Source organism: Scyliorhinus torazame, chromosome 22 (assembly GCF_047496885.1).
Source record: "Scyliorhinus torazame isolate Kashiwa2021f chromosome 22, sScyTor2.1, whole genome shotgun sequence".
In the NCBI taxonomy this organism is placed as follows: Eukaryota; Metazoa; Chordata; class Chondrichthyes; order Carcharhiniformes; family Scyliorhinidae; genus Scyliorhinus; species Scyliorhinus torazame.
The window spans coordinates 105,648,251-105,674,400 of NC_092728.1; the positions used below are offsets into that span (position 1 = coordinate 105,648,251).

At 49.4% G+C, this 26,150-nt stretch overlaps 1 protein-coding gene across 1 annotated transcript in view; it reads right to left on the bottom strand.

Moving 5' to 3' along the window:
- Window positions 1-253: 253 nt before the first annotated feature.
- zer1 (zyg-11 related, cell cycle regulator) overlaps window positions 254-26,150 on the bottom strand; it is a 50,655-nt gene continuing 24,758 nt past the window's right edge. Inside the window, exons 10-16 of the mRNA XM_072488845.1 lie at window positions 25,491-25,532; window positions 23,408-23,527; window positions 22,803-22,918; window positions 20,065-20,253; window positions 16,907-17,004; window positions 8,559-8,661; window positions 254-7,379 (exon numbers count right to left, since the gene is read on the bottom strand). Coding sequence (XP_072344946.1) covers window positions 7,322-7,379; window positions 8,559-8,661; window positions 16,907-17,004; window positions 20,065-20,253; window positions 22,803-22,918; window positions 23,408-23,527; window positions 25,491-25,532 — 726 coding nt within the window. The 3' untranslated portion in view covers window positions 254-7,321. The remainder of the gene's footprint in view (window positions 7,380-8,558; window positions 8,662-16,906; window positions 17,005-20,064; window positions 20,254-22,802; window positions 22,919-23,407; window positions 23,528-25,490; window positions 25,533-26,150) is intronic.

Consider the following 26,150-nt stretch of genomic DNA (forward strand, 5'->3'; position numbering starts at 1 on the left):
CACTGGAATAAAGTGAGTGTGTTTGCAGCTGACAGTCTTCAGGAGTTATTGAAACTACCCAACAAATCGCTTCTCGTCTTTTGGCTAAGATGAAGTGTAGTATCTGCTCTGCCTTTTGGCTCAGATCTGGTATGTTTCCCTTGTTTTTTTTGGAGCCCCCGACCACACTCTTGGGCCGTGGTTTTGTAACTCAGAAAAAGTAATTAATAAAAAAGAAACTACCCAACAACACAATAATATATTTGGCAGCAAGTGAAGAAGAAATAAATTTATATTTATACAGCACCTTTCAAATTTCAGAACATTCCGAAGCACTTTACAGCCAGTTTAGTACTTTTGAAGTGTAGTCTCTGTAATAATGCAGGAAACAAGGCAACCAATTTGCAGACGGCATTGTCTCACAAACAACATGACCAGTTTGTTTTTGGGATGTTAGGTGAGACAAAATATTGACCAGAACACTAGGGAGTATACTCATGTTCTTTGAAAGTAATCCATGAGATCTTTCACCGCCAACTGAAAATAGATAGGGTCTCAGCTGAATGTTTCATCCAAAAGGCAGCATCTGTGAAGATGCAGCACTCCCTCATTAATGCACCAACAGAATGTCCTTGGCAGCTTAAACAACTAAGCTTTGGTTGGGGACAGAGGAGGTGATTGGCAGATTCCTGGCCTGCACCAAAAAAAGACTTACAACATCTCAAGGAAAGTACTTTGCAGCCGAGTTCTTTAAAAGTGTAGTCATCAGGGCAGCACGGTGGCACAGTGGTTAGCACTGGGACTACAGCGCTGAGGACCCGGCTTCGAATCCCGGCCCTGGGTCACTGTCTGTGCGAAGTTTGCACATTATCCCCGTGTCTGCGTGGGTTTCACCCCCACAACCCACTCAATAATAATTGGGTACTCTAAATTTTAAAGACAATTTAAAAAAGTATAGTCATCGTTGCAAAACTGGGAACCTCAATGCTGAGTAAGCTCCCACAAAGAACCAATGAATGAATCGCTGGTTGAGCTGTTTCTGCTGGTGTTGGTTGTGGGATTTGTATTGGCCTGGGCACTTCTTTGAAACAGTGCCAGTGGCAACATTTTTGTCCACCTGTAGAGGGCAGGCTGGGCCCAAGTTTAATGTCTCATCTGAAAAATTGCACCTCTGGCAGCGCAGCATTCATTCAGTAATGCACTGGGAGTGTCGGCCTGGATTATGTGCTCAATCCTTTGGAGTGAGGGCTTGAACCCATGATATCTGATTCAGGTGAGAGGCTGCTTCCCACTGAGCTCCCCTTCAATGCCTCCAATTGGTCAAACACCTGACCCAGAGTAAAGTCAGCACTGACACAAGGTGAAGTTCCAACATCCCTTTCGCAATGTAAAACTATAAAGATTTTCTTTTCCGTTATACAACAGATATCAACAAGTCAACTGCTTTCAAAACAACTCAAATCTAATTCTGCTTTGTCTCTTGTATTTGTTTTAATTGGGTGCATCTGCCTTATAGATGCATCCGTGTGTGGTACTTTACATGGAGTGAGAGTAGGGGCTATTTGAATTCAGATTTCATTGAGCTCAATGCTTTGTACAGTAAAAACCACTACCCTGCCCCTTCATTCAAGTTTCACATGCACTTTTCAAAAAGACAAGGATTAAATATAATCAACAAAAAAGTGAAATCAAGGAGGTAAGATACAAAGACTATATAGGTAAGGGCAACCTGAAGATACATTAAGGCAATTGATGCTGTAGAATACACCAGCCAATATCCATGGGCTCATTAAGCAACAGCACATGTTCAGTGGACAAGTGTGGATTCAAGCTACAGACCCCAAGCTACAGGCTCCTCAAACTGAGAACACGCAATCAGTGTCTGAAGAGTAAAGAGGGACTTAATGGTTCTGAGCTGTTGATTTCTGTACCAAACAGGGTCCTTGAAAACTTGCCTCCTCTCTATCAGGATCCGCAGGCGTCTGTGATATCATTTTGAATTTCCAGCATTCTCTTCTGAAACCATCCCAAGTCTTCCTCTCCACCCCCACCCCCCCAAGCCAGAGGTTCTACAATTTCAAAGACCAAATGCAGTCTTGTTGTGCTGGCTTTGGGCCAAATGCAACTTTGCTCAATGTGTGATCTGCGATATCTCATCGAGGCAGGGAAAAGACCGGTTTGAGTGACAGACTGAACCGCAAGACTAAGGCTAAGACTAAGGTCACTGTTTTACTTAAGCACCACTAGATTCCTGTAGCTGGCTTCATTCGCAGTATGGTTTGTGTAGATGAAGGAACAATCCTGACAAGACGTTTCCCAGTAGAGCATCAGGTGATGGTGAAGGAGCAAAGGACTGTTGTGAGATGGGCAGGTGGGTGGGATGGAGGTGCCTTGGATAGGTGACACAGTGGGTCACACAGTAGCCTGGCAGGTGGAGTTTCAATGGGGGAGAAAATTCTATGAAAATAAATTAACATGTGGGGGGGAAGGGAATAGAAGTTAAATTCTGAATCAATTCTAAAATAAAATAAAATCCCTGTGCATGCTGGGAATCTGAAATTTATAGAAAATCTGGACTTGCTGACTATTTTCAGTTATTTGTTTCTTTATCGATTCCCATGTGGCACAGGGATGAGTGTTGCAACCTACACACACACAACAGAATTAACAAGGACCTCCTGTGGTCTTATCATCTGCTGAAACCCACACAATAGTCTGCCTGTGATTCCTGGAATTGCTCCTCTCCCTCACCCCTGCACCACGAGGTAAGGTGAGGAGGTTCTCCGCTGGTGTACAGGAACTGGAACAGCTCCGATGCCCGCTTAACCATTAAAACGCAGAAGAGCTCCAGAAATAACAGTACATCCCGGCTGCTGCCCACGTTCAAAGAAGCACACAACACATATAGAGTGAAGAGATGGGTACAGATTGGAACGTGGCCCAATGCTGTATTGATACAGCTCAGTGCTCGGCAGCCCGCAGCCCAGGGGCCAAATACCCAGCCCAGGGGCCAAATACTCGGCAGCCCGCAGCCCAGGGGCCAAATACGGCCCAGGAGACATTCTAAGACTTGCACCCTTAGAATGAAGCAAATGAACAGCCTCTCCCCACTGTGAACTCTTTGGTGCTTCACCAGACTGGATGAATGAGTGATTCTCTTCCCACACATGGAGCAACTGAAAGGTCTTTCACCAGTGTGAGCTCTCTGATGGCCACATTCCCCTGGTTTCCATCAGTGTGGCTATTTTGCCCACCGCTGCGACTGAAATGAGCTGCACATAGATCGAGCACGTGGAGTGAGGTGGTGCCGACTGCTCACAACAGTGACCGTGAGAGCCCTGTGCTCCCTCCGGCCCAATCAAGAGTAAATATTTACCATTTGGAGTTGATGTCAGTTCTATTAATATATGAATGATTAAGCATTTTCTATAACTTGTTATATATGAAATATTTGGCATGTATTAAATGTATTCAATCTTATTGACAGTTAGTAAATAAGCCCGATTTCAATCATGAGGCCCACTGAGAGGTAGGAGAGTCACTCACCAGCCCACTCACCAGCCTGGGTTGCCCATCACTGATTTAGCTGATAATGGGAGGGGTTCTGTTTCCTGACGAGCTCTGACGCAGGGACCCTAACACCCCCTCAGTTTTGTCATTCCAAATGTCCTTGTTAAATATTTGGCCCTTTTTTTTTAAACCAATAACTTATCTTCGATTTTTAAGGCTGGAAGATCTTTTTTGTTTAAGCGCGATTAACGTTGGAGAATTGGCTTTGTCCTTTCTGAAGAAAGCTTCGGAGGGAGCCCCAATGTTGGAGAGATCGTGGGCCGAAGGGCCTGTGCTGTGCAGTTCTATGTTCTAGACTGCATCGGGAAGAGACATCAGCTGGAGGATTTCTTTGTAGCTCCGCTTTGTATTTGAGGGGGGAGAGCAGAGTTTGAGAGTCCGAGGAGTTGAATGTATTTTGTATCAAACATCCCCGCGATTCACAGCTGCACATCACACCTTACTTCAGGACAAAGAAATGTAAAAAAGCTTGTATTTACTCCACAGTTCAAACGCATGGACACTGTCCTTCTCTCTCTGTGTGTCCATTTAACATTTATAAAGACACAAGATCAGGATTCATGCACGATCGGTTGTCTCACATCCTTACCCCTATGGTCGAGATGCATAAAAACATTACATAAAATGTTAAAATACTTGCACCCTTAGAATGAAACCTAGTCTTCGGGTATTATCTCCATCAGCAACTCAGAAAACCTTTGGTTTGAGCACATCCTGCAGTTGTTAGATGGCTCTGTGGATTAGGCCATTTCCCTGTGACAAGTTCAGCTACATCACGAAGAGTATGCACATGTCTTCTCTGGTGTGCTGAGTCGGATGCTTTCAGCTCGGGTCCTCGATTGGTTTCAGTGCGCCTGGCCAGGGAGAGGGGTAGAGAAGAGGAGGAGGCAGAAGAGACGGTGCGGAGAGGAGGCTGAAGAAGAGGGCAGAGAAGAAGAGAAGGGCGGATGAGAGGAGGCGGGAGAAGAGGGCAGAGATGTCTACGTGGGTTTCACCCCCACAACCCAAAGATGTGCTGGTTTAGGCCACGCTAAACTGCCCCTTAATTGGAAAAGAAAAATAATTGGCGACTCTAAATTTCTAAACAAAAGAAAAAAAAGGGGGGCAGAGGCGAGAAATGACAAAAGGGAGAGGAGCAGGGGGAGCAAAGTGGGAACTGAGCCATGGCCCCTGCACATCAATCATTAAAAAGCTTCAGCATGTGGACTGGGTGAGGTCAACTGAGCTATGTGGCTCTCTATATCCTACAGACACCAGGTGCCTAGGTTGAGGATTGGCAGCTGGGTAGGTTGGGGCACCATGACATCCCTGTATGTCTGTCCAGCAAGGACAGCAGACACATGGGAACGCCACCACCTGGAGATTCCCCCTCCAAGCCTCTCATTATCTTGACTTGGAAATATATCGCTGTTCCTTCACTGTTGCTGGGTCAGACCCCTGGAACATCCTCCCTAACAGCACTGTGGATGTAACGACACCTCATGGACTGCAGTGCCTCAAGAAGGCAGCTCACCACCACCTTCTTGAGGGCAATTAGGAGTGGGCAACAGATGCTGGTCTAGCCAGAGATGCCCATATCCCACGAATGAATAGAAAGAGACGCAGCACCTCTGAACTGTGGCATCTGACCTCTCCATTCTTGTGCTCTCAATGCTCATTGGCTGTTCTACAAGTTGCCTGTTCTACAGCACTTAACTCCCCCCTGACTGCAATATCGGCCATTTTCTACTCATCTCCTTTCTTCGCCTTTTAAGAAAGGAAGAACTCTTCTGTGTCGTCCTGACTCATCCCATGTTACAGTGGTGCGTTCCCCCCCCCCCCCCCCACCCATGGTGTCCAAAAGCACTTCACAGCCAATGAAGTAGAAAATGTTATTTTCTCAAAATAAAGGGAGTCCCACAAAAGTGTGGGCGGCTCTTCTCGTGTAACCAGGGGTTTGCACGGGTCAGATTTCCTGTGCACCTTCATGTCTTCAATTCTGCTGAGAGGCAGGACCATATTATCAGGGTGTATCCTGTCCCATCAGGAAATGGTCGGCTGGATTAGTTATTTTGGCAAATGGAAGTTAAATAGGACTTCCCTGCCTCTACCCTGGTCAGTGAGACTCCAGTTTTAAGAAGAGTGTCTGGGGACCCTCCAGTGGTGTGGGGTGCAATGCTACCAAAACCTCCATTGTGAGATGCAGCTGATGGATTCTGACTTCCAGCAGCCTCCACCTACAGGAGGCTGTTTCCCCCTCAATCCGAAGGCTGAAAGCCAGCTTTTTACTGCCTTGTTGCAAAAAGATCCTCAGACTGCAGCGGTTCACATGTTCCACGTTGACAATGGCCTTCTCGGTGTGTTTCGACTCTCGGCTGCGCAGAAACAGAGCAAGCCTGAAGGTAAGGAACTACCACGTCACTCAGTTAGGCAAAGGTAGAGTTGGTCCATTGACTAGGCGCTGGATGAGTGGTACTATCAAACTTGTTTTAACTCTGACTGGTGTCTCTGACTGGTACGGACATGGATTAACAAGAAAAGCACTGGCTCAGCACTCTGCTGCGTGGGAAATCAGCAAAACCTGGAAACTGTAGTTCCACAGAACGTGTGAAGTGCCGCTGCAACAGTTCCATGGAACGAGTCAGGACGCCACAGAAACATGCCTGAGGGAGCTGCTCCAGCGAGTGAAGGGTGACTGGACCTCATTGACTGTTCAAATAAGATCAAGAAGATAGTGAAAAGATTTGAGGGGAGCAGGGGGATAGAGATATTGTGGGGTGGGGGACAGGCAGAAAGCATCAAGAGGCAAAAACAAACATCTCCTAAGAATAGATCAATTAGCTAATATTGGGAGAATGCAGCAGTAAAGCACTGGTTTAAACCAAGTCATTGACAGTTACTTACACACCACTGTAACAACCAGCACGCCGACTGTGAACCCAAAGCAGTCGGGTCAACTCTCTGCCGGGGAGAAACTTCAGTTTCTCTTTTGAGGCCATGCCAATGTATCATTTAAAGAATCAAATATATTGAATTAATTCTGCAGATTGACTTATAATAGGAGTGCTTTCATGAGATTCTGGCGTGTAATTAACGTTGAGCGTAACAAATCCTCCCGAGGGAATTGGATAAATACTGTATCTTCAGTTGCTCTGCTGGTTACCAGCCCACCAACAGGAACTGAATAACCAAACACCTCGCCCCGAGCATGTGTACAGTTAACAGGTACCTGAACAACAAGTCATTTATTCATTATTCTGTTTGTCTTTCTCCTAAAAGTTTATAACCGTTGACATTTGAGTAACGGGCACAGTCCGAGGGGTTTCACAATCAAAAAGATTCAAGACAAACCTTGGAAGCACAATTTATGGAGAGGTGGTGAGGAAATGAAGGGCAAGAGAGAGAGAGAGAGTGGGAGGGAGACAGGTTGGAAGGAAAAAAACAGGGGGGGGGGGGAGTCGAGAGAGAAAAAAAAGAAAAGAGATTGAGAAACCATGGAGATGAGGAAAAATGACAGAGAATAAAGGAAGTCAAAAGGGTGAGAGGAAAAGAGCAAGAGGGAGAAAACGCTAATGCCTCATTCAATAAAAATGATGTGAATTAACATTTTCTTGTGCAACACCAAATGTTTCCCCTGCGTGTCATCTTGAAACAGTGTGTCACACACAGAGGCTCCTCCATACGATGCATCTGATGCATTGTTGTGTGGCAGTACAGAAGGTTCCTCATTATTTACACAGATGCCACGCATGACAGGAAGTAGTGAGAGTCGGTGACAGCCCGTCCTCAGCCTTTATCTGGATGTGTCCATCCGCTCCTCTCGAAAGTTCTTGCAGAAACTGATGACCTGGCTGTTGAATAGAGAAACAGAAGAACAACGAGCAGCTTCAAACAGTTGAGTGAACAGCCTCAATTGCACATTAATATTTAGTCTGAATAATATTTGTCAAGTGCATTTGAATGTCGCTGCTCATCAAAAGGAGTTTTATTCCCCCTCCACTTCATCGAATTTACAGTGCAGACGGAGACCATTCGGCCCATCAAGTCTGCACCGACACACTGAAAGAACATCCTACTTAAACCCACGCTTCCACCCCATAACCCCAACTAACCTTTTGGACATCAAGTGGCAATTTATCATGGCCAATCCACCTAACCCGCACATCTTTGGGCTGCGGGAGGAAACCGGAGTGCCGGAGGAAACCCCCACAGACACAGGGAGAACATGCAGACTCCACACAGTCACCCGAGGCCGGAATTGAAGCAGGGTCTCTGGAGCTGTGGGGCAGCAGTGCTAACCACTGTGCCGCCCCTGTCCCACCATGCCGCTTATTGAAAGCAGAGTCTGCAAGTCCCAGGTCACCACAGCAGAGAACACAAGCACGCACGTGTGTATTAACGTGTTTGTGCCGATTCAATCTCAGAAATGCTTCTGCGATGGATGAGCAACATTTCCATTTCTCTCACCGGTTAACTAATCCAGGAATATCCCTTCTTTTATTACCAAGGCTGAATAGGTACATATGATAAAGTTTTTGCTTGGGGGAAACTTTGCCCCATTAATCTGCAGATATCTCAAGCTAATGATTTTCACACATCTCAGTGTTCTGATTTAGGATTTATCTGCTAATGGGAAAACAGTCATGGGAACGGCCCTTTTCCAAACCCACATGTTCAGGAAATTCAATGGGGTAAACCAGGTGAGTAAGCATTATTCAACACAAAAAGGACCGAGTTCCCTGGGTTTCAAGGATGGGATTTCTCAGGATTGGGACGCTCCCCCAGCCCCGTGAATGTAGCTTCAACTGGACTCTAGTGTAAATGGAACTGTCAATTTGAGGGCACTTTTAGGAGGTTCACTTCTTAGAATTTGGACCTTGAGAGATTGGTACCATAAATCTGGTTTGGATTGAAACCAAGGCATCAGTGGTTAAGGGATTGGACCGAACCATGTCTGCCCTATGACTTCTGGCTTGATGCTTCCTGAATGGGACGTGCCAGACAATTGTGAGTTTGAGTGCTTCACGTACCTTGCCATTGCTTTGGTCTCCGGTCTAGCTGCATCGCTCTCGATCACTCCTTTCAGCAGTTCAATTCCGTTCTCTTTTATCAGCAACGGGCAGTATTTCTCAGCTAAGGAATTAAACCATTAAACGGCAGGTTCACAAAGCGCTTCAGCTCAGGTGCGACATTTGAAACAGCGCTGAACTTTATAATGCAACATTTTACACCCAATCGCCATTTCAATCCTTTCTGCAAACACGGTGCTTGAAATTCAACATTTGGGGTTCGGGGCGTTGTGCAGTGAATCGGTTTCGCTCTTCCTCATGGGTACATGTCACAGAGACACAGAATATTTATCGCAGAAAGGGAGGCCATTCAGGGCATCGTGTCTGTCAGGATTGGACACAACGTAGACTGAAATTCCCCAGCACAGGGTATTCCCGCGTTGGTGGTTATAGTATTGAGCTGGTGATTCACAGGTTGCAAGTTCAAATCCTGCCAGAACAAGTTGTGAAGTTGCCATGAAAACCCAACAAGTTCACTAATCCCAGTACAGGAACATTGGGCAGAATGTCCTCCTGTGCTGTATCATTCTATGAATGTCTTTCAGGATAGGGACTCTGCCGCCCCCACCAGGTCTGGTTTATGTGACTGCTGCCCAGACCATGTGGTTAACTCAGCAAATTGCATTTATCCAGTGCTACTAACATAATAAAACATCCTAAATTGCTTCCCAGGAGCATAAATCAGACAAGACTTCTCACCTTGCCTAGTACGGCGATATTAGGACAGCTGAACAATAGCTTTGTCAAAGAGTTAACAGAGTCATAGAGCTTTACAGCACAAAAAGAGGCCATTCAGCCCATTGTATCTGTGCCGGCCATCAAACAGCTACGTATTCTAATCCCATTTTCTAGAACCTGGTCGGTAGCCTTGTATCCTGTGGCATTTAAAATTGTTTTTAGAGTATCCAATTATTTTTTTTCCAATTAAGGGGCAATTTAGCGTGGCCAATCCACTTACTCTGCACATTTTTGGGTTGTGGGGGCAAAACCCACGCAAACACGGGGAGAATGTGCAAACTCCACACAGACGGTGACCCAGAGCCGGGATCGAACCTGGGACCTCGGCGCCGTGAGGCAGCAGGGCTAATCCACTGCGCCACCGTGTTGCCCTCCTGTGGCATTTTAAGTGCCATCTATGTCCCTCATAATTTTGTACATCGGACTACCGGTTGCGGCTATGCAGAGCTAAGTCGCACGTTCGGCAGCTCCTGCTTGGAATGGACTTTTGGGCTCTTTTCAGGGCCCCCAACAACATTTTTTCGAAATTTCCTGGTGTGGGAAGAAGATTGCAACATTTCCCCGACAGTGTATGGCTTGGACTCGGAGCGGGGCGACTAAAAAAGTGGTGGTGAACCCAAAGAAGGTGCGAGGGAAGAAGAGCAAAATGGCGGTGGGCGGGGACCAGGCAGCGTGGATGCAGGAGGTTATCCAGCGCTGCTTCAGGGAGCTCAAAGCGGACCTGATGGAGCCGATGAAGGCTGCGACCGACAAGATGCTGGAGACCCAGTCGGCACAGTGGGTGGCAATGCGCGAGGTCCGACAAAAGATCTCAGACAACAAGGACGAGATCTTAGGCCTTGCGGTAAAGGTGGAGGCGCACGAGGCGCTCCACAAGAAATGGCAGGAACGGTTCGAGGAGATGGAGAATCGGTCGAGGCGGAAGAATTTGCGGATCCTGGGCCTCCCGGAGGGGCTGGAGGGGTCGGACGTGGGGGCCTATGTGGTCACCATGTTAAACTCGCTGATGGGAGCGGGGTCCTTCCAGGGGCCCCTGGAGCTGGGAGGGGCCCAGAGAGTGCTGGCGAGGAGGCCCAAGGCTAACGGGCCTCCGCGGGCGGTGCTGGTGCGGTTTCATCTGTTCGCTGAACGGGTGAGCACGCTCAGGTGGGCCAAGAAAGAGAGGAGCAGCAGGTGGGAGAACGCGGAGGTTCGAATCTACCAGGACTGGAGCGCGGAGGTGGCGAAGAAGCGGGCCGGGTACAACCGGGCGAAGGCGGCGCTGCACAGAAAGGGGGTGAAGTTTGGCATGTTGCAGCCGGCGCGACTGTGGATCTCCTACAAGGACCGGCACCATTATTTTGAGTCCCCGGAGGAGGCGTGGGCCTTTGTTCAGGCCGAGAAGCTGGACACAAACTGAGGGTCGCGATGGGTGGTCGCGGATTGCTGTTGGTGTGTTACATTTTGAGGGGGGGGTTCTTTGCTCTTGTTTCTTTTTGGGTTGGTGTGGGTGGTTAGGGTGGGTTGGGCACTGTTTTGGTTGGGTCTGGCGGGTGGGCTCTTGGAGGGGGGTAAGTAAATGGAGTAGGGGTGGATGGCTGGTAGGGGGGATGGGGCCCCGCGGGGGAGGGTGAGGCCCGAGTCGGGGGTGAGGGGACTGGGCCTGTAAAAGGAGCTGCGTCAGAGGTGGCGGGGCCGGGCAGATGGAAAGCGCGGGCTTTTTCCCGCGCTGGAGGGAGTGGGGCCAGGGCAGGGAAGCGAGAGTTGTTTCTCGCGCTTGGGATGGAAGGGGGAGGCGGAGAGCCTGTGGACGGGTAACGGAGGAGGAGGGTATGTCCCACAATGGGAGGAGTCGAAGGAGAGGCGGGAGTGGCCGGGGTCGGCAGGAGTCAGCTGACTTGCGGGAGTGCAATGGGAGGAGCAAAGCAGCTAGGAGGGGTCCTAGCCGGGGGGTCGAGTTGCTGCTGGTATGGTCAAGGGGGAGCTGGAGCGAGTAGAGGGGGTTGGGACGGGGGTATGCCGCTGTGGGGACCGGGCCGGGTCTGGGGTGCGGGCGCGTGGCTGGCCGAGGAGGGGTTATGGCTAGTCGGCGGGGGAGGGGGGCGGGTAGCCCCCTGATCCGGCTGATAACCTGGAATGTAAGGGGACTGAACGGGCCGGTCAAGCGGGACCGGGTGTTCGCGCACCTGAAGGGGCTGAAGGCGGCTATGGTCATGCTCCAGGAGACACACCTGAAGGTGGTAGACCAGGTAAGATTGAGGAAGGGGTGGGTAGGTCAGGTGTTTCATTCGGGGCTGGATGCCAAAAATCGGGGGGGGGGGGGGGGGTGGCGATCTTGGTGGGAAAGAGGGTGTCGTTCGAGGCGTCGAGCATTGTGGCAGATAATGGCGGCAGTTACATAATAGTAAGTGGTAAGCTGCAAGGGGAGAGGGTGGTGCTGGTCAACGTGTACACCCCGAACTGGCACGATGCGGGTTTTATGTGGCGCATGTTGGGTCGGATCCCAGACGTGGAAGTGGGGGGCCTGATAATGGGGGGGAGACTTTAACAAGGTGCTGGATCCGGCACTGGATCGCTCCAGGTCTAGGATGGGTAGGAAGCCGGCGGCGGCTAAAGTGCTGAGGGGGTATATGGACCAGATGGGAGGGGTGGACTCTTGGAGATTTGCAAGGCCGGGGCTAGGGAATTTTCATTCTTCTCACATGTCCATAAGGCTTACTCCCGGATCGACTTTTTTATTATGAGTAGGGCGCTGATAGCGAGAGTAGAGGATACAGAGTACTCGCAATAGCCATTTCGGATCACGCCCCGCATTGGGTAGACCTAGAGCTGGGGGAGGAGAGGGACCAGTGCCCGTTGTGGCGCTTGGAGGTGGGGCTGTTGGCGGACGAGGAGGTGAGCGAGCGGGTCCGAGGAAGTATAGAGAGATACCTGGAGGCCAACGATAACGGGGAGGTCAGAGTGGGGATGGTCTGGGAGGCGCTGAAGGCGGTGGTTAGGGGAGAGCTGATCTCCATTAGGGCCCACAAGGAGAGGAGGGAGCAGAGGGAGAGGGAGAGGCTGGTGGGGGAGATGGTGAGGGTAGACAGGAGGTATGCGGAGGTGCCTGAAGAGGGATTGTTGAGGGAGAGGCGTAGCGTCCAGGTCGAATTCGATCTGTTGACCACCAGGAAGGCGGAGGCGCAGTGATGGAAGGCCCTGGGGGCGGTTTATGAATATGGGGAAAAGGCAAGTCGGGTGCTGGCGCATCAGCTTCGGAAGCGGGACGCAGCTAGGGAGATCGGGGGAGTTAAGGATAGGGGAGGGAGTGTGGTTGGCATCAATGGGATCTTCAGGGACATTTATGAGGAACTATATCGGTCCGAGCCCCCACTGGAGGAGGGAGGGATGGTCCGCTTTCTGGACCAATTGAGGTTTCCGAAGGTGGAGGAGGGACTGATGGCGGGATTGGGGGCCCCGATTGGGCTGGAGGAGCTGGCCAGAGGGATAGGGAGCATGCAGGCGGGGAAGGCACCGGGGCCGGACGGTTTCCCGGTCGAATTCTACAAAAAATATGTGGACCTGTTGGGCCCGTTGCTAGTTAGGACCTTCAATGAGGCAAGGGTGGCAATGAGGCCCCCCCCCCCGGGCTTTGCCCCCAACGATGTCCCGGGCACTGATCTCCTTGATCCTTAAGCGGGACAAGGATCCCCTGCAATGTGGGTCTTACAGACCGATTTCCTTGCTAAATGTAGATGCCAAGGTGCTGGCGAAGGTCTTAGCCACAAGAATTGAGGATTGTGTGCCGCAGGTGATCCACGAAGACCAGACGGGGTTCGTGAAGGGGAGGCAGTTAAACGTGAATGTGCGGAGGCTCCTGAACGTTATTATGATGCCGGCGAGGGAGGGGGAGGCGGAGATAGTGGTGGCGATGGACGCTGAGAAGGCCTTCGATAGGGTAGAGTGGGAGTACTTGTGGGAGGTGCTGAAGAGGTTCGGGTTTGGGGAGGGGTTTGTCAGGTGGGTTAGGCTGTTGTACGAGGTCCCGATGGAGAGTGTGGCCACGAACAAGAGGAGGTCTGAGGATCCTTAGGGGCTTCGGGGATTTCTCGGGGTACAAGTTCAACATGGGGAAGAGCGAGTTGTTCGTGGTTCACCCAGGGGGCCAGGAGAGGGGGATTGGCGAGCTCCCACTAAAAAGCACGGAGAGGAGCTTCAGATATTTGGGGTCCAGGTGGCCAGGAGCTGGGGGGCCCTGCATAGACTTAACTTCACGAGGCTAGTGGAGCAAATGGAGGAGGTGTTCAAGAGGTGGGACTCGTTGCCGCTGTCCCTGGCGGGTAGGGTGCAGTCACGTAAGATAACGGTGCTCCCAAGGTTTTTGTTCCTGTTCCAGTGCCTCCCCATTCTTATCCCGAAGGTCTTCTTTAGGAGGGTCAACAGGAGCATAACGGGGTTTGTGTGGGCGCGAGGGACTCCGAGGGAAGGAAGGGTGTTCCTGGAGCGGAGTAGGGATGGGGGGGGGGCTGGCACTGCCCAACCTCTGTGGGTACTATTGGGCCGCCAATGTGGCGATGGTGCGCAAGTGGGTGATTGAGGGGGAGGGGGCTGCATGGAAGAGGCTGGAGACGGCGTCTTGTGAGGGTACGAGTCTGGAGGCGCTGGCAACGGCGCCGCTGCCGCTCCCTCCAATGAGGTATACCACGAGCCCGGTGGTGGCGGCTATCCTCAAAATCTGGGGGCAGTGAAGGCGGCACAGGGGGGGGGAAGTGGGAGGCCTCGGTGTGGACCCCAATACGGGGGAACCACCGGTTTGTCCCAGGGAGAATAGATGGAGGGTTTTCAGGGTGGCACAGGGCAGGGATAAGAAGGTTGGGGGACCTGTTTGTGGATGGGAAGTTCGCGAGCTTGGGTGAGCTGGAGAAGAAGTACGGGCTCCCCCCCGGGGAACACCTTTAGGTATTTACAGGTAAGGGCGTTTGCCAGGCGGCAAGTGGTGGAATTCCCGCTGCTTCTGCCACGCACAGTACAGGACAGGGTGCTCTCGGGGGGGGGGGGGGGAAATGTTGGAGAGGGGAAGATCTCGGCAACTTATCAGGTGATGCAGGAGGAGGAAGCCTCGGTGGTGGAGTTGAAAGGTAAGTGGGAGGAGGAGTTGGGAGAGGAGATTGAGGAGGGGACGTGGGCAGATGCCCTAGGGAGGGTGAACTCTTCCTCTTCGTGCGCGAGGCTCAGCCTCATACAGTTTAAGGTGTTGCACAGGGCACACATGACCGGGACAAGGATGAGCCGGGTCTTTGGGGGTGAGGACAGGCGTGTTAGGTGCTCAGGGAGCCCAGCAAATCGCACCCATATGTTCTGGGCATGCCCAGCGCTGGAGGAATTTTGGAAGGGCGTAGCGAGGACGGTGTTGAGGGTGGTAGGATCCAGGGTCAAACCGGGCTGGGGACTCGCAATATTTGGGGTTGCAGGGGAGCCGGGAGTGCAGGAGGCGAAAGAGGCCGGTATTCTGGCCTTTGCGTCCCTGGTAGCCCGGCGAAGGATTCTCCTTCAGTGGAAGGATGTGAGGCCCCCAAGCGTGGAATCCTGGATCAACAATATGGCGGGGTTTATTAAATTGGAGAGGGTGAAATTTGCCTTAAGGGGATCGGTGCAAGGGTTCTTCAGGCGGTGGCAACCGTTCTTGGACTTCCTGGCAGAACGGTAGACAATGGTCAGCAGCAGCAGCTCAGGGGGGGGGGGGGGTCTATTTTATTTTTCTTTGTTTAGTCAGGGGGATCTGAGGGGGTGTATATAGTTGCTGTGTGTTAATTCGGGGTGTTAATTTATTATTTATGTATAGGGAGAGGGGGACATGGGGGTTGTTTTATTTTGTTCTGTATTTAATTCTATTGGGTTCCTTTTTCATTTTGTTGTTGATATTTTGTGAAAACCTCAATAAAAATTTTTTAAAAAAAGTTGTACATCAATGCTCCCCTCCCTGAAAGGAAAACAACCCCAACCTAACTAGCCTCCCTTCATAGCTGAAACGTTCCAGCCCAGGCAACATCCTGGTGAATCTCTTCGGCACCCTCTCTAGTGCAATCAAATCCTTCATATAGTGCGGCAATCGGAACTGCACACAGTACTTTAGCTGTGGCCCAACTAGCGTTTTGCACAGCTCCGTCATAACCTCCCTGCTCTGATATTCTGTGCCTCGGCTAATAAAGGCAAGTATCCCATATGACCTCTTAACTACCTTAACTACCTGTCCTGCTGCCTTCGGGATCTATGGACATGTACACCAAGGTCCCTCTGGTCCACTGTACTTCCTCAAGTCCTACTGTTCATTGTATATTCCCCTGCCTTTTTAGCCCTTCCAAAATGCATCACCTCAAACATTCCAGGGTTAAATTTCAGGAGTGCATTAATTGAGGGGACAGAGATGGGGAGAAATAATTAGGGAGGGATCTCCAGAGCTTAGGGCCCAGTCAGCTGAAGGCATGACCATAGCACATGACCATAGCGGGCAGCACGGTAGCACAGTGGTTAGTACCGTTGCTTCACAGTGCCAGGGTCCCAGGTGCGATTCCCGGCTTGGGTCACTGTCTGTGCGGAGTCTGCACGTTCTCCCCGTGCCTGCGTGGGTTTCCTCCCACAGTCCAAAGATGTGCAGGCTAGGTGGATTGGCCATGTTAAATTGCCCCTTAGTGTCCAAAAAGGTTAGGTGGGGTTACTGGGTGGAGGTGTGGGCTTGGGTAGGTGCTCTTTCCAAGGGACGGCGCGGACTCGATGGGCCGAATGGCCTCCTTCTGCACTGTAAATTCTATGATTCTCTGAATGGTGGAGCGATGGAAATTGGGGAAGTGCAGGAGACCAGAACTAGAGGATTGCAGATACTGCAGAGGGTTTCAGGGCTTAAGAAAGTTAAGGGGGCGAGGGCGATGTTCTTTCAAGTTACATTCCTGTATTACCAATGGATTGGATTTGGATTTGTTTATTGTCGCGTGTACCAAGGTACAGTGGAAAGTATTTTTCTGCGAGCAGCTCAACAGATCATTGTAGAAAACGCAAGTTTAAATCCCACCACAAGAGAGCTTGGAAATCTGCATTCCATGGAAAAACGTCTGGAAGTAAAATGCTCTGATCAGTAACAGTGACCATGAGGAGCTGTACCATGAGGAGTGGCAATTGTAGCTAATTATTTCCCACCCTTTCCAAGGCCAATTAGACAGTCCTAATCACAACCAGACCGAAAGACATTCAGCTCAGTTCAGGCAGAGGCAGTGAATCTGGGATCTTCCTAATCCATAGGACACAGTGAACACCAGGCAAAGGGTTAGTCAGACATTCATACAGTCACCCAGATGGTGAATGGGCAGGGGTCTGTACAAGGAGGAGACAAAGAGAAATTGAAATGAGAAAGCATTGGAAGCAATGATTTGGCAAAAGGCCAGTTATTATCGAACAGAATTCATTAACAGAATGATGCACTGTGCTGTCAGTCTTAAGCACACACAGACAATAAGAGGCTTGTGACAGGCCTTTATGTTCCTTGCTGAACCAGTCCTCTGTTTCCCACGACGTGCACTCTATGTTACAGATTAAGAGATAGATCATTATTCAGTACTTACGATAGACAGACGTGAGGTTAAATAGCGCCCATGTAGCCCAATGCTGGCTGACTGGAGCCACTCGCTGAGGGAGAAGGCGCAGGATTGGCTCAAAGGACCTGCAAAAAGGAAGGAATCCTCAATTCAAACTGTCCTCAATGCTCATTTCACCCTCTCCCTGGCCAAAAACCCTATCACTGGCTAAAAAAAAACATCACTGACCACAAAACCCCCATCACTGGCCAAAAACCCCCTTCACTGGCCAAAAAAACCCCATCACTAGCCAAAAAAACCCCATCACTAGCCAAAAAAACCCCATCACTAGCCAAAAACCCCCATCACTAGCCAAAAAAAACCATCACTAGCCAAAACACCCCATCACTAGCCAAAAAACCCCATCACTAGCCAAAAAACCCCATCACTAGCCAAAAAACCCCATCACTAGCCAAAAGACCCCATCACTAGCCAAAAAACCCCATCACTAGCCAAAAAACACCCATCACTAGCCAAAGAAAACCCATCACAAGCCCCAAAAAACCCATCATTAGCCCCAAAAAACCCATCACTGGCCAAATACCCCCATCACTGGCCAAATACCCCCATCACTGGCCAAATACCCCCATCACTGGCCAAATACCCCCATCACTGGCCAAATACCCCCATCACTGGCCAAATACCCCCATCACTGGCCAAATACCCCCATCACTGGCCAAATACCCCCATCACTGGCCAAATACCCCCATCACTGGCCAAATTCCCCCATCACTGGCCAAATTCCCCCATCACTGGCCAAATTCCCCCATCACTGGCCAAATTCCCCCATCACTGGCCAAATTCCCCCATCACTGGCCAAATTCCCCCATCACTGGCCAAATTCCCCCATCACTGGCCAAATTCCCCCATCACTGGCCAAATTCCCCCATCACTGGCCAAATTCCCCCATCACTGGCCAAATTCCCCCATCACTGGCCAAATACCCCCATCACTGGCCAAATACCCCCATCACTGGCCAAATACCCCCATCACTGGCCAAATACCCCCATCACTGGCCAAATACCCCCATCACTGGCCAAATACCCCCATCACTGGCCAAATACCCCCATCACTGGCCAAATACCCCCATCACTGGCCAAATACCCCCATCACTGGCCAAATACCCCCATCACTGGCCAAATACCCCCATCACTGGCCAAATACCCCCATCACTGGCCAAATACCCCCATCACTGGCCAAATACCCCCATCACTGGCCAAATACCCCCATCACTGGCCAAATACCCCCATCACTGGCCAAATACCCCCATCACTGGCCAAATACCCCCATCACTGGCCAAATACCCCCATCACTGGCCAAATACCCCCATCACTGGCCAAATACCCCCATCACTGGCCAAATACCCCCATCACTGGCCAAATACCCCCATCACTGGCCAAATACCCCCATCACTGGCCAAATACCCCCATCACTGGCCAAATACCCCCATCACTGGCCAAATACCCCCATCACTGGCCAAAACCCACCCATCACTGGCCAAAACCCACCCATCACTGGCCAAATACCCCCCATCACTGGCCCAAAACCCCCATCACTGGCCCAAATACCCCCATCACTGGCCAAATACCCCCATCACTGGCCAAATACCCCCATCACTGGCCAAATAGGCAGTGTGGTAGCATTGTGGTTATCACAATTGCTTCACAGCTCCAGGGTCCCAGGTTCGATTCCCGGCTTGGGTCACTGTCTGTGCGGAGTCTGCACGTTCTTCCCGTGTGTGCGCGGGTTTCCTCCGGGTGCTCCGGTTTCCTCCCACAGTCCAAAGATGTGCAGGTTAGGTGGATTGGCCATGATAAATTGCCCTTAGTGTCCAAAATTGCCCTTCGTGTTGGGTGGGGTTACTGGGTAATGGGGATATCTGGGGTTACTGAGTTATGGGGATAGGGTGGAGGTGTGGGCTTGGGTAGGGTGCTCTTTCTAAGAGCCAGTGCTGACTCGATGGGCCGAATGGCCTCCTTCTGCACTGTAAATTCTATGAAATACCCCCATCACTGGGCAAATACCCCCATCACTGGCCAAACACCCCCATCACTGGCCAAATACCCCCATCACTGGCCAAAAAAAAACCCAGCACCTGCCAAAACCCCATCACTGGCCAAGACGCTCCCGCCACTGGCCAAGAAACCATGCCACTAACCAAGAATCTCCGCAACTGGCCAAGCCATCACACCACTGGTCAAGAAACCCTGCCAAAGGATGGCACGGTGGCGCAGTGGTTAGCACCGCTGCCTCACGGCACCAAGGACCCGTGTTCGATCCCAGTCCCGGATCACTGTCTGTGTGGAGTTTGCACATTCTCCCCCGGTCTGCGTGTGTTTCACCCCCACAACCCAAAGATGTGCAGGGTGGGTGGATTGGCCATGCTAAATTGCCCCTTAATTGGAAAAGATAATTAGTACTCTAAATTTATTTTAAAAAAAGAAACCCTGCCACTGACCAAGATAAACAGTCACTGGCAAAGTTACAAAGTTACACAGCCACTGGCCAAGATACACAGCCACTGGCCAAGGCACATTGCCACAGACCAAGATACACAGCCACTGGCCAAGATACACAGCCACAGACCAAGATACACAGCCACAGACCAAGATACACAGCCACTGGCCAAGATACACATTGTCACTGGCCAAGATACACATTGTCACTGGCCAAGATACACAGCCACTGGCCAAGATACACAGCCACAGGCCAAGATACACATTGTCACTGGCCAAGATACACATTGTCACTGGCCAAGATACACATTGTCACTGGCCAAGATACACAGCCACTGGCCAAGATACACATTGCCACTGGCCAAGATACACAGCCACTGGCCAAGATACACATTGCCACAGACCAAGATACACATTGCCACTGACCAAGATACACATTGCCACTGGCCAAGATACACATTGCCACTGGCCAAGATACACAGCCACTGGCCAAGATACACATTGCCACTGGCCAAGATACACATTGTCACTGGCCAAGATACACAGCCACTGGCCAAGATACACAGCCACTGGCCAAGATACACATTGCCACTGGCCAAGATACACTGCTACTGGACAAAATAATTTAAAGCTTAAAACACACTTGCCACTGTCTAGAAAACTGCCACTGGGAATGATTCTGCTGCTCACCTATAATTAATGTTTCTTCTTGAATTTTCATCCCAGCTGGAAATTGCTCGCCACATCCGATCCATCACTTCCACACGCCGTGGTTCTGCGATAGCCCAGGCCTCATCCCCATCGAATATAATGTGAGACAGAACTCCACAGGCATTGTACGACACCTCAATCCCATCTGCATTGCTATCTAAGAGACGGCTGTAAGGGAAACATGTCATAAAATGCTGGGGGTTGGAGCGAGGATGGTGCCTTTCTGTTATAAATGTGAACACTGGGCAGCACGGTGGGGCAGTGGGTTAGCACTGCTGCCTCACGGCGCCGAGGTCCCAGGTTCGATCCCGACTCTGGGCCACTGTCCGTGTGGAGTTTGCACATTCTCCCCGTATTTGCGTGGGTTTCGACCCCACAACCCAAAGATGTGCAGGGTAGGTGGATTAGAACATAGAACATAGAAAATACAGCACAGAACAGGCCCTTCGGCCCACAATGTTGTGCCGAACCTTTGTCCTAGATTAATCATAGATTATCATTGAATTTACAGTGCAGAAGGAGGCCATTCGGCCCTTTGAGTCTGCACCGGCTCTTGGAAAGAGCACCCTACCCAAACTCAACACTTCCACCCAACACCAAGGGCAATTTGGACATTAAGGGCAATTTATCATGGCCAATTCACCTAACCCGCACATCTTTGGACTGTGGGAGGAAACCGGAGCACCCGGAGGAAACTCACGCAGACACGGGGAGGACGTGCAGACTCCGCACAGACAGTGACCCAAGCCGGAATCGAACCTGGGACCCTGGAGCTGTGAAGCAATTGTGCTATCCACAATGCTACCGCGCTGCCCTTGAGAACAAATAACTCTACACTATATCATTTTACCGTAATCCATGTACTTATCCAATAGCTGCTTGAAGGTCCCTAATGTTTCCGACTCAACTACTTCCACAGGCAGTGCATTCCATGCCCCCACTACTCTCTGGGTAAAGAACCTACCTCTGATATCCCTCCTGTATCTTCCACCTTTCACCTTAAATTTATGTCCCCTTGTAATGGTTTGTTCCACCCGGGGAAAAAGTCTCTGACTGTCTACTCTATCTATTCCCCTGATCATCTTATAAACCTCTATCAAGTCGCCCCTCATCCTTCTCTGTTCTAATGAGAAAAGACCTAGCACCCTCAACCTTTCCTCGTAAGACCTACTCTCCATTCCAGGCAACATCCTGGTAAATCTTCTTTGCACCTTTTCCAAAGCTTCCACATCCTTCCTAAAATGAGGCGACCAGAACTGTACACAGTACTCCAAATGTGGCCTTACCAAAGTTTTGTACAGCTGCATCATCACCTCACGGCTCTTAAATTCAATCCCTCTGTTAATGAACGCGAGCACACCATAGGCCTTCTTCACAGCTCTATCCACTTGAGTGGCAACTTTCAAAGATGTATGAACATAGACCCCAAGATCTCTCTGCTCCTCCACATTGCCAAGAACTCTACCGTTAACCCTGTATTCCGCATTCATATTTGTCCTTCCAAAATGGACAACCTCACACTTTTCAGGGTTAAACTCCATCTGCCACTTCTCAGCCCAGCTCTGCATCCTATCTATGTCTCTTTGCAGCCGACAACAGCCCTCCTTACTATCCACAACTCCACCAATCTTCGTATCGTCTGCAAATTTACTGACCCACCCTTCAACTCCCTCATCCAAGTCATTGATGAAAATCACAAACAGCAGAGGACCCAGAACTGATCCCTGCGGTACGCCACTGGTAACTGGGATCCAGGCTGAATATTTGCCATCCACCACCACTCTCTGACTTCTAGCGGTTAGCCAGTTCGTTATCCAACTGGCCAAATTTCCCACTATCCCATGCCTCCTTACTTTCTGCATAAGCTTACCATGGGGAACTTTATCAAATGCCTTACTAAAATCCATGTACACTACATCCACTGCTTTACCATCATCCACATGCTTGGTCACCTCCTCAAAGAATTCAATAAGATTTGTAAGGCAAGACCTACCCCTCACAAATCCGTGCTGACTATCCCTAATCAAGCAGTGTCTTTCCAGATGCTCAGAAATCCTATCCTTCAGTACCCTTTCCATTACTTTGCCTACCACCGAAGTAAGACTAACTGGCCTGTAATTCCCAGGGTTATCCCTAGTCCCTTTTTTGAACAGGGGCACGACATTCGCCACTCTCCAATCCCCTGGTACCACCCCTGTTGACAGTGAGGACGAAAAGATCATTGCCAACGGCTCTGCAATTTCATCTCTTGCTTCCCATAGAATCCTTGGATATATCCCGTCAGGCCCGGGGGATTGGCCAGGCTAAATTGCCCCTTAATTGGAAAAATGAAATGGGTACTCTAAATTTATTTTTTTAAAAGGGTGTGATATATATGTTGTTGATGTGCTTGTTCTGGTTCTGTTTTTTAAATTTATGTGTTATGTAAATTTTGATATTGTGTTAAAATTCCAATAAAAATATTTTTTTTAAAAAGGAAAGTCAAAGGGGGCATTAAACAGGCAGCTGATTTCCGCTATCATCTACCTCCAAGTCTCTGAAAGACGACATTATAGCAAGCATAATTGGGTGAATTATAAAAGAAATAGTTTGGCGTCAATCTGACTACTGTATAAACATTGATTGGAACGGAGCTGCATGGGGTGAAAGGGCAAATTATTATTTTTAAATTTGTGTTATGTACAGGGAATGTGTCCCCTGGATATAAAAGCACCAACCTGAAGACACTGATGAATTGTGTGGTCATCAGGTGTGGCCGTAAATGCTTGACCTCAGCCACATTTCCCAGCAGTCCCAACATGTTCCTGTGTAATTCTTGCTTTCCTTGGAATTCCTAGGATTATGGGAGGATAAAGGAATGGTAGGAGCAAAAAGAAAAACAGGATACAGAGTACGGTTAATCAAGAGTTTTCGGGGAACTGTAACCTGCTCCCACACTATGCATCTATCTCAGCTGGGCCCAACAGCCAATCGCGGCTGGGACCCCACGGCCAATCGCAGCTGGGCCCAGCAGCCAATCACAGCTGGGCCCAGCAGGTTCCCCACAGGTAATCACAACAGGTTCCCCACAGCCAATCAGAGTTGGGTCCCAACGGCCAATCACAACAGGGTCCCCATAGCCAATCACAGCTGGGCCCCCATATCCTCCACCATTCATAGCCAGGCTCTCTCAGTCTGCAGGTGAGAACTGTAGAAGGAACCACCAGTCACCTCTGACTATCCAGAGAGCCGTGGTACCAGCCAAGACACAACAGAGCAACAATTCAATTATTTTTCCCCCCCTAAATGCATACCGTATTTGTAAACGTAGGGTCACACTTACATTCAAACACTCGAGGAACAGCTTCATCCCATTGCAGTTTAGGAACATTTCACAGTTATCGGGCGTCTCATCTGTAATATTCCATAGGGCACTCCACGAAAACTCCATAACCTGGTCACACTGCAGAAAAAGAAAGAAGGGGTGAAGGGAGATGGTCAAAATGTTTCCCACTCAAGCTCATAGATACCCTGAAGAATGTGTTAAATGGACCAATATAGGACAGCAATGAAAGCATCATACTGGAATCTTCAATAAAAACAGGGAATAATGGAAATAGTCTGCATGTCAGGCAGCAGCGAGAGAGAGAGAAATAAAATTAACATTTCAGCCAATGACCTTTCATCAAAACCTTAACTCGGTTTCTCTCTTTACAGATGCTAACAGACCAGCTGAATTTGCAGCATTTTCTGCTTTTAGTATAGAAGCAAACGGATTGCTTATGAGTACTGGGCTCGGGAGGTGAAAGCAAAATAAATTCACAGAAAAATTTAGTGGAACCAATCATTTTGACCCCAAATGTCTCACAAGTGTGTGACTGATATATGATCCTTGACAATAAGTGTGAACTGTGGGGAGTTGAGCCCCATCTTGTCTTCATCCAATTTTTGCTACAAATGTGCACTTTACGGCAGGAATCAGGAACAGGGACAAGGTAAAACTTTCCACTCTGGATCTCACCAGCTTTAGGAAGTCAATCGTGTTATTTGAACTCTGGTCCTGGCTCAGATCAGCTAGCACCATGCAATCGGAGGAATGAACTGATTGATTTGATTTGTCACATGTACCGAGGTACAGTGAAAAATACTGTTCTGCGCACAGTCCCGACAGATCGTACCATACATGAAAAAACATAGGACATGACATAAATACACAATGTAAATACATAGGCACAGGCATTGGGTGAAGCATTCGGAGTGCAGTACTACTCAGTGGAGAAGATGTGCGAAGAATCAGTTCAATCTATAAGAGAGTCGTTCAGGAGTCTGGTAACAGCGGGGAAGAAGCTGTTTTTGAACCTGTTACTGCGTGATCTCAGACTTTCGTATCTCCTGCCCGATGGAAGAAGTTGGAACTTGCGACCTTCTGGTCTGTGTGGCTTACAGCTGAGTTCAACAATGCATTTACCCACACAGTCAGCACTGGGTAACCCTCCCACACATGAATTCCCGAGCTCACAGGTGAAGAAAAGCTCTAGCTCAGTGCATAGCATTCTTCCACCTGCCAGTCAGGTGGCTGTGGGTTCTCTCGAGACAATAGCACAAAATTGAGGCTGACATTCCATTGTGTGTGTAACTTTCTGGGTTGCTGTAAAGGAGACAAGAATTCTGCTTCTCCACGAAACACCTTTATTTCTTTGATCCAACTTCACACACAAATCTCCACCAACAGATAGTGCCACCTGTAAACCCCTTTATATATCAGTGACTTCTATTGGATAATTGACATCAAATTAGTACTTAATTGGATGGTCTGTTAACCCATTCCTAACACTGTGGGACCGAGGGGGTGCTGCGCTGTTGGAGGTACGATTATTTTTGTGGATGAGACTTTAAACTGAGATGGACATTAAAAAATTCCATGGCCATTGTTGCGAAGAAGCACAGGGGAGTTCTCCTCGGTGTCCTGGACAATATTGTAAATGTAAAGTAGCCGTAGTCCCAGATGAACACAGGCTGCTTTCCCCTTTGAGGGGGAGAGCTGATTGGTGGCAATTTAACCTGAGGGTCACCACACCTCAGGCGAGGGGCAAGGTTGAGAATAACCTCAGCCGGTAAGGGGATTGAGCCCACGCTGCTGGCCTCGCTCTGCACCACGAACCAGCTGTCCAGCTGACTGAGAGAAACCAATCCCCAACATTCACCCTTCAACAGACATCACTAAAACAAATAATATGTAAAATAACAAATATTAGGTAATAATGTGTTTGTGGGACTTTGTTGATCACAAATTGGTACCTGCGTTTCTTACATTACAACATCTACGCTTCATAAGTCCGTCATTATTTGTGAAGTGGTTTAAGACATCTGGAGGTCGTGACAGGCACCATGTAAATGAAGGTTCATCTTTTTTTTTTTAAACTTACCACTTTGTCCGTCAATTTCTTCTGAATCAACTTCAACATTGTCTGGAATAAAACAAAGGTTAAAACAGATCAGCAGCATCGTCTCTGTACAGAACACCCGCACACTTGCATCTTATTTGGGCCGAGGTACAGATATTGTTTGCAGATGTTTTACAATCAAACCCACCCCACGCGTCCCCAGACCCAGCTGTTCAGCGGATATGACCACCAGGAGCATCCAGTATAATTACTGCTCAAATAGTTTGTTGGTGAAGGACAGGCTGAAGAAAATGGTAAAAAGCTGTTTCGAAGGATGTTGACCTCTCGCGAGTTATGGGGAATGTCTCTCGAAGCTTTTGGCTATTTCACCAAACAAATGTACAAAAAGGGCAAGGCCATCCACACTTAACCTCTCCATTGGGTCTTGTGGCCTCAAGCACCAACTGTTAGCAGTATTAGAGAGAGGTGCCCTGGCAGAAGGTAGTAAAAACATATGGAGAAGGTAAATCCATCACGCTACTTTAATTAGGCTGGAACTAAACGATAAGGGGACAGAGATTCAAAGTTCTCAAAGACCGATATAGAACTGATATCAAGAGGTTTGCCATATAAAGTGATCAACATGCAGAACAGACTCTGAGTAGGGCAGTGAGCGCAAGAATCTTGGACTAATTTCAGAAA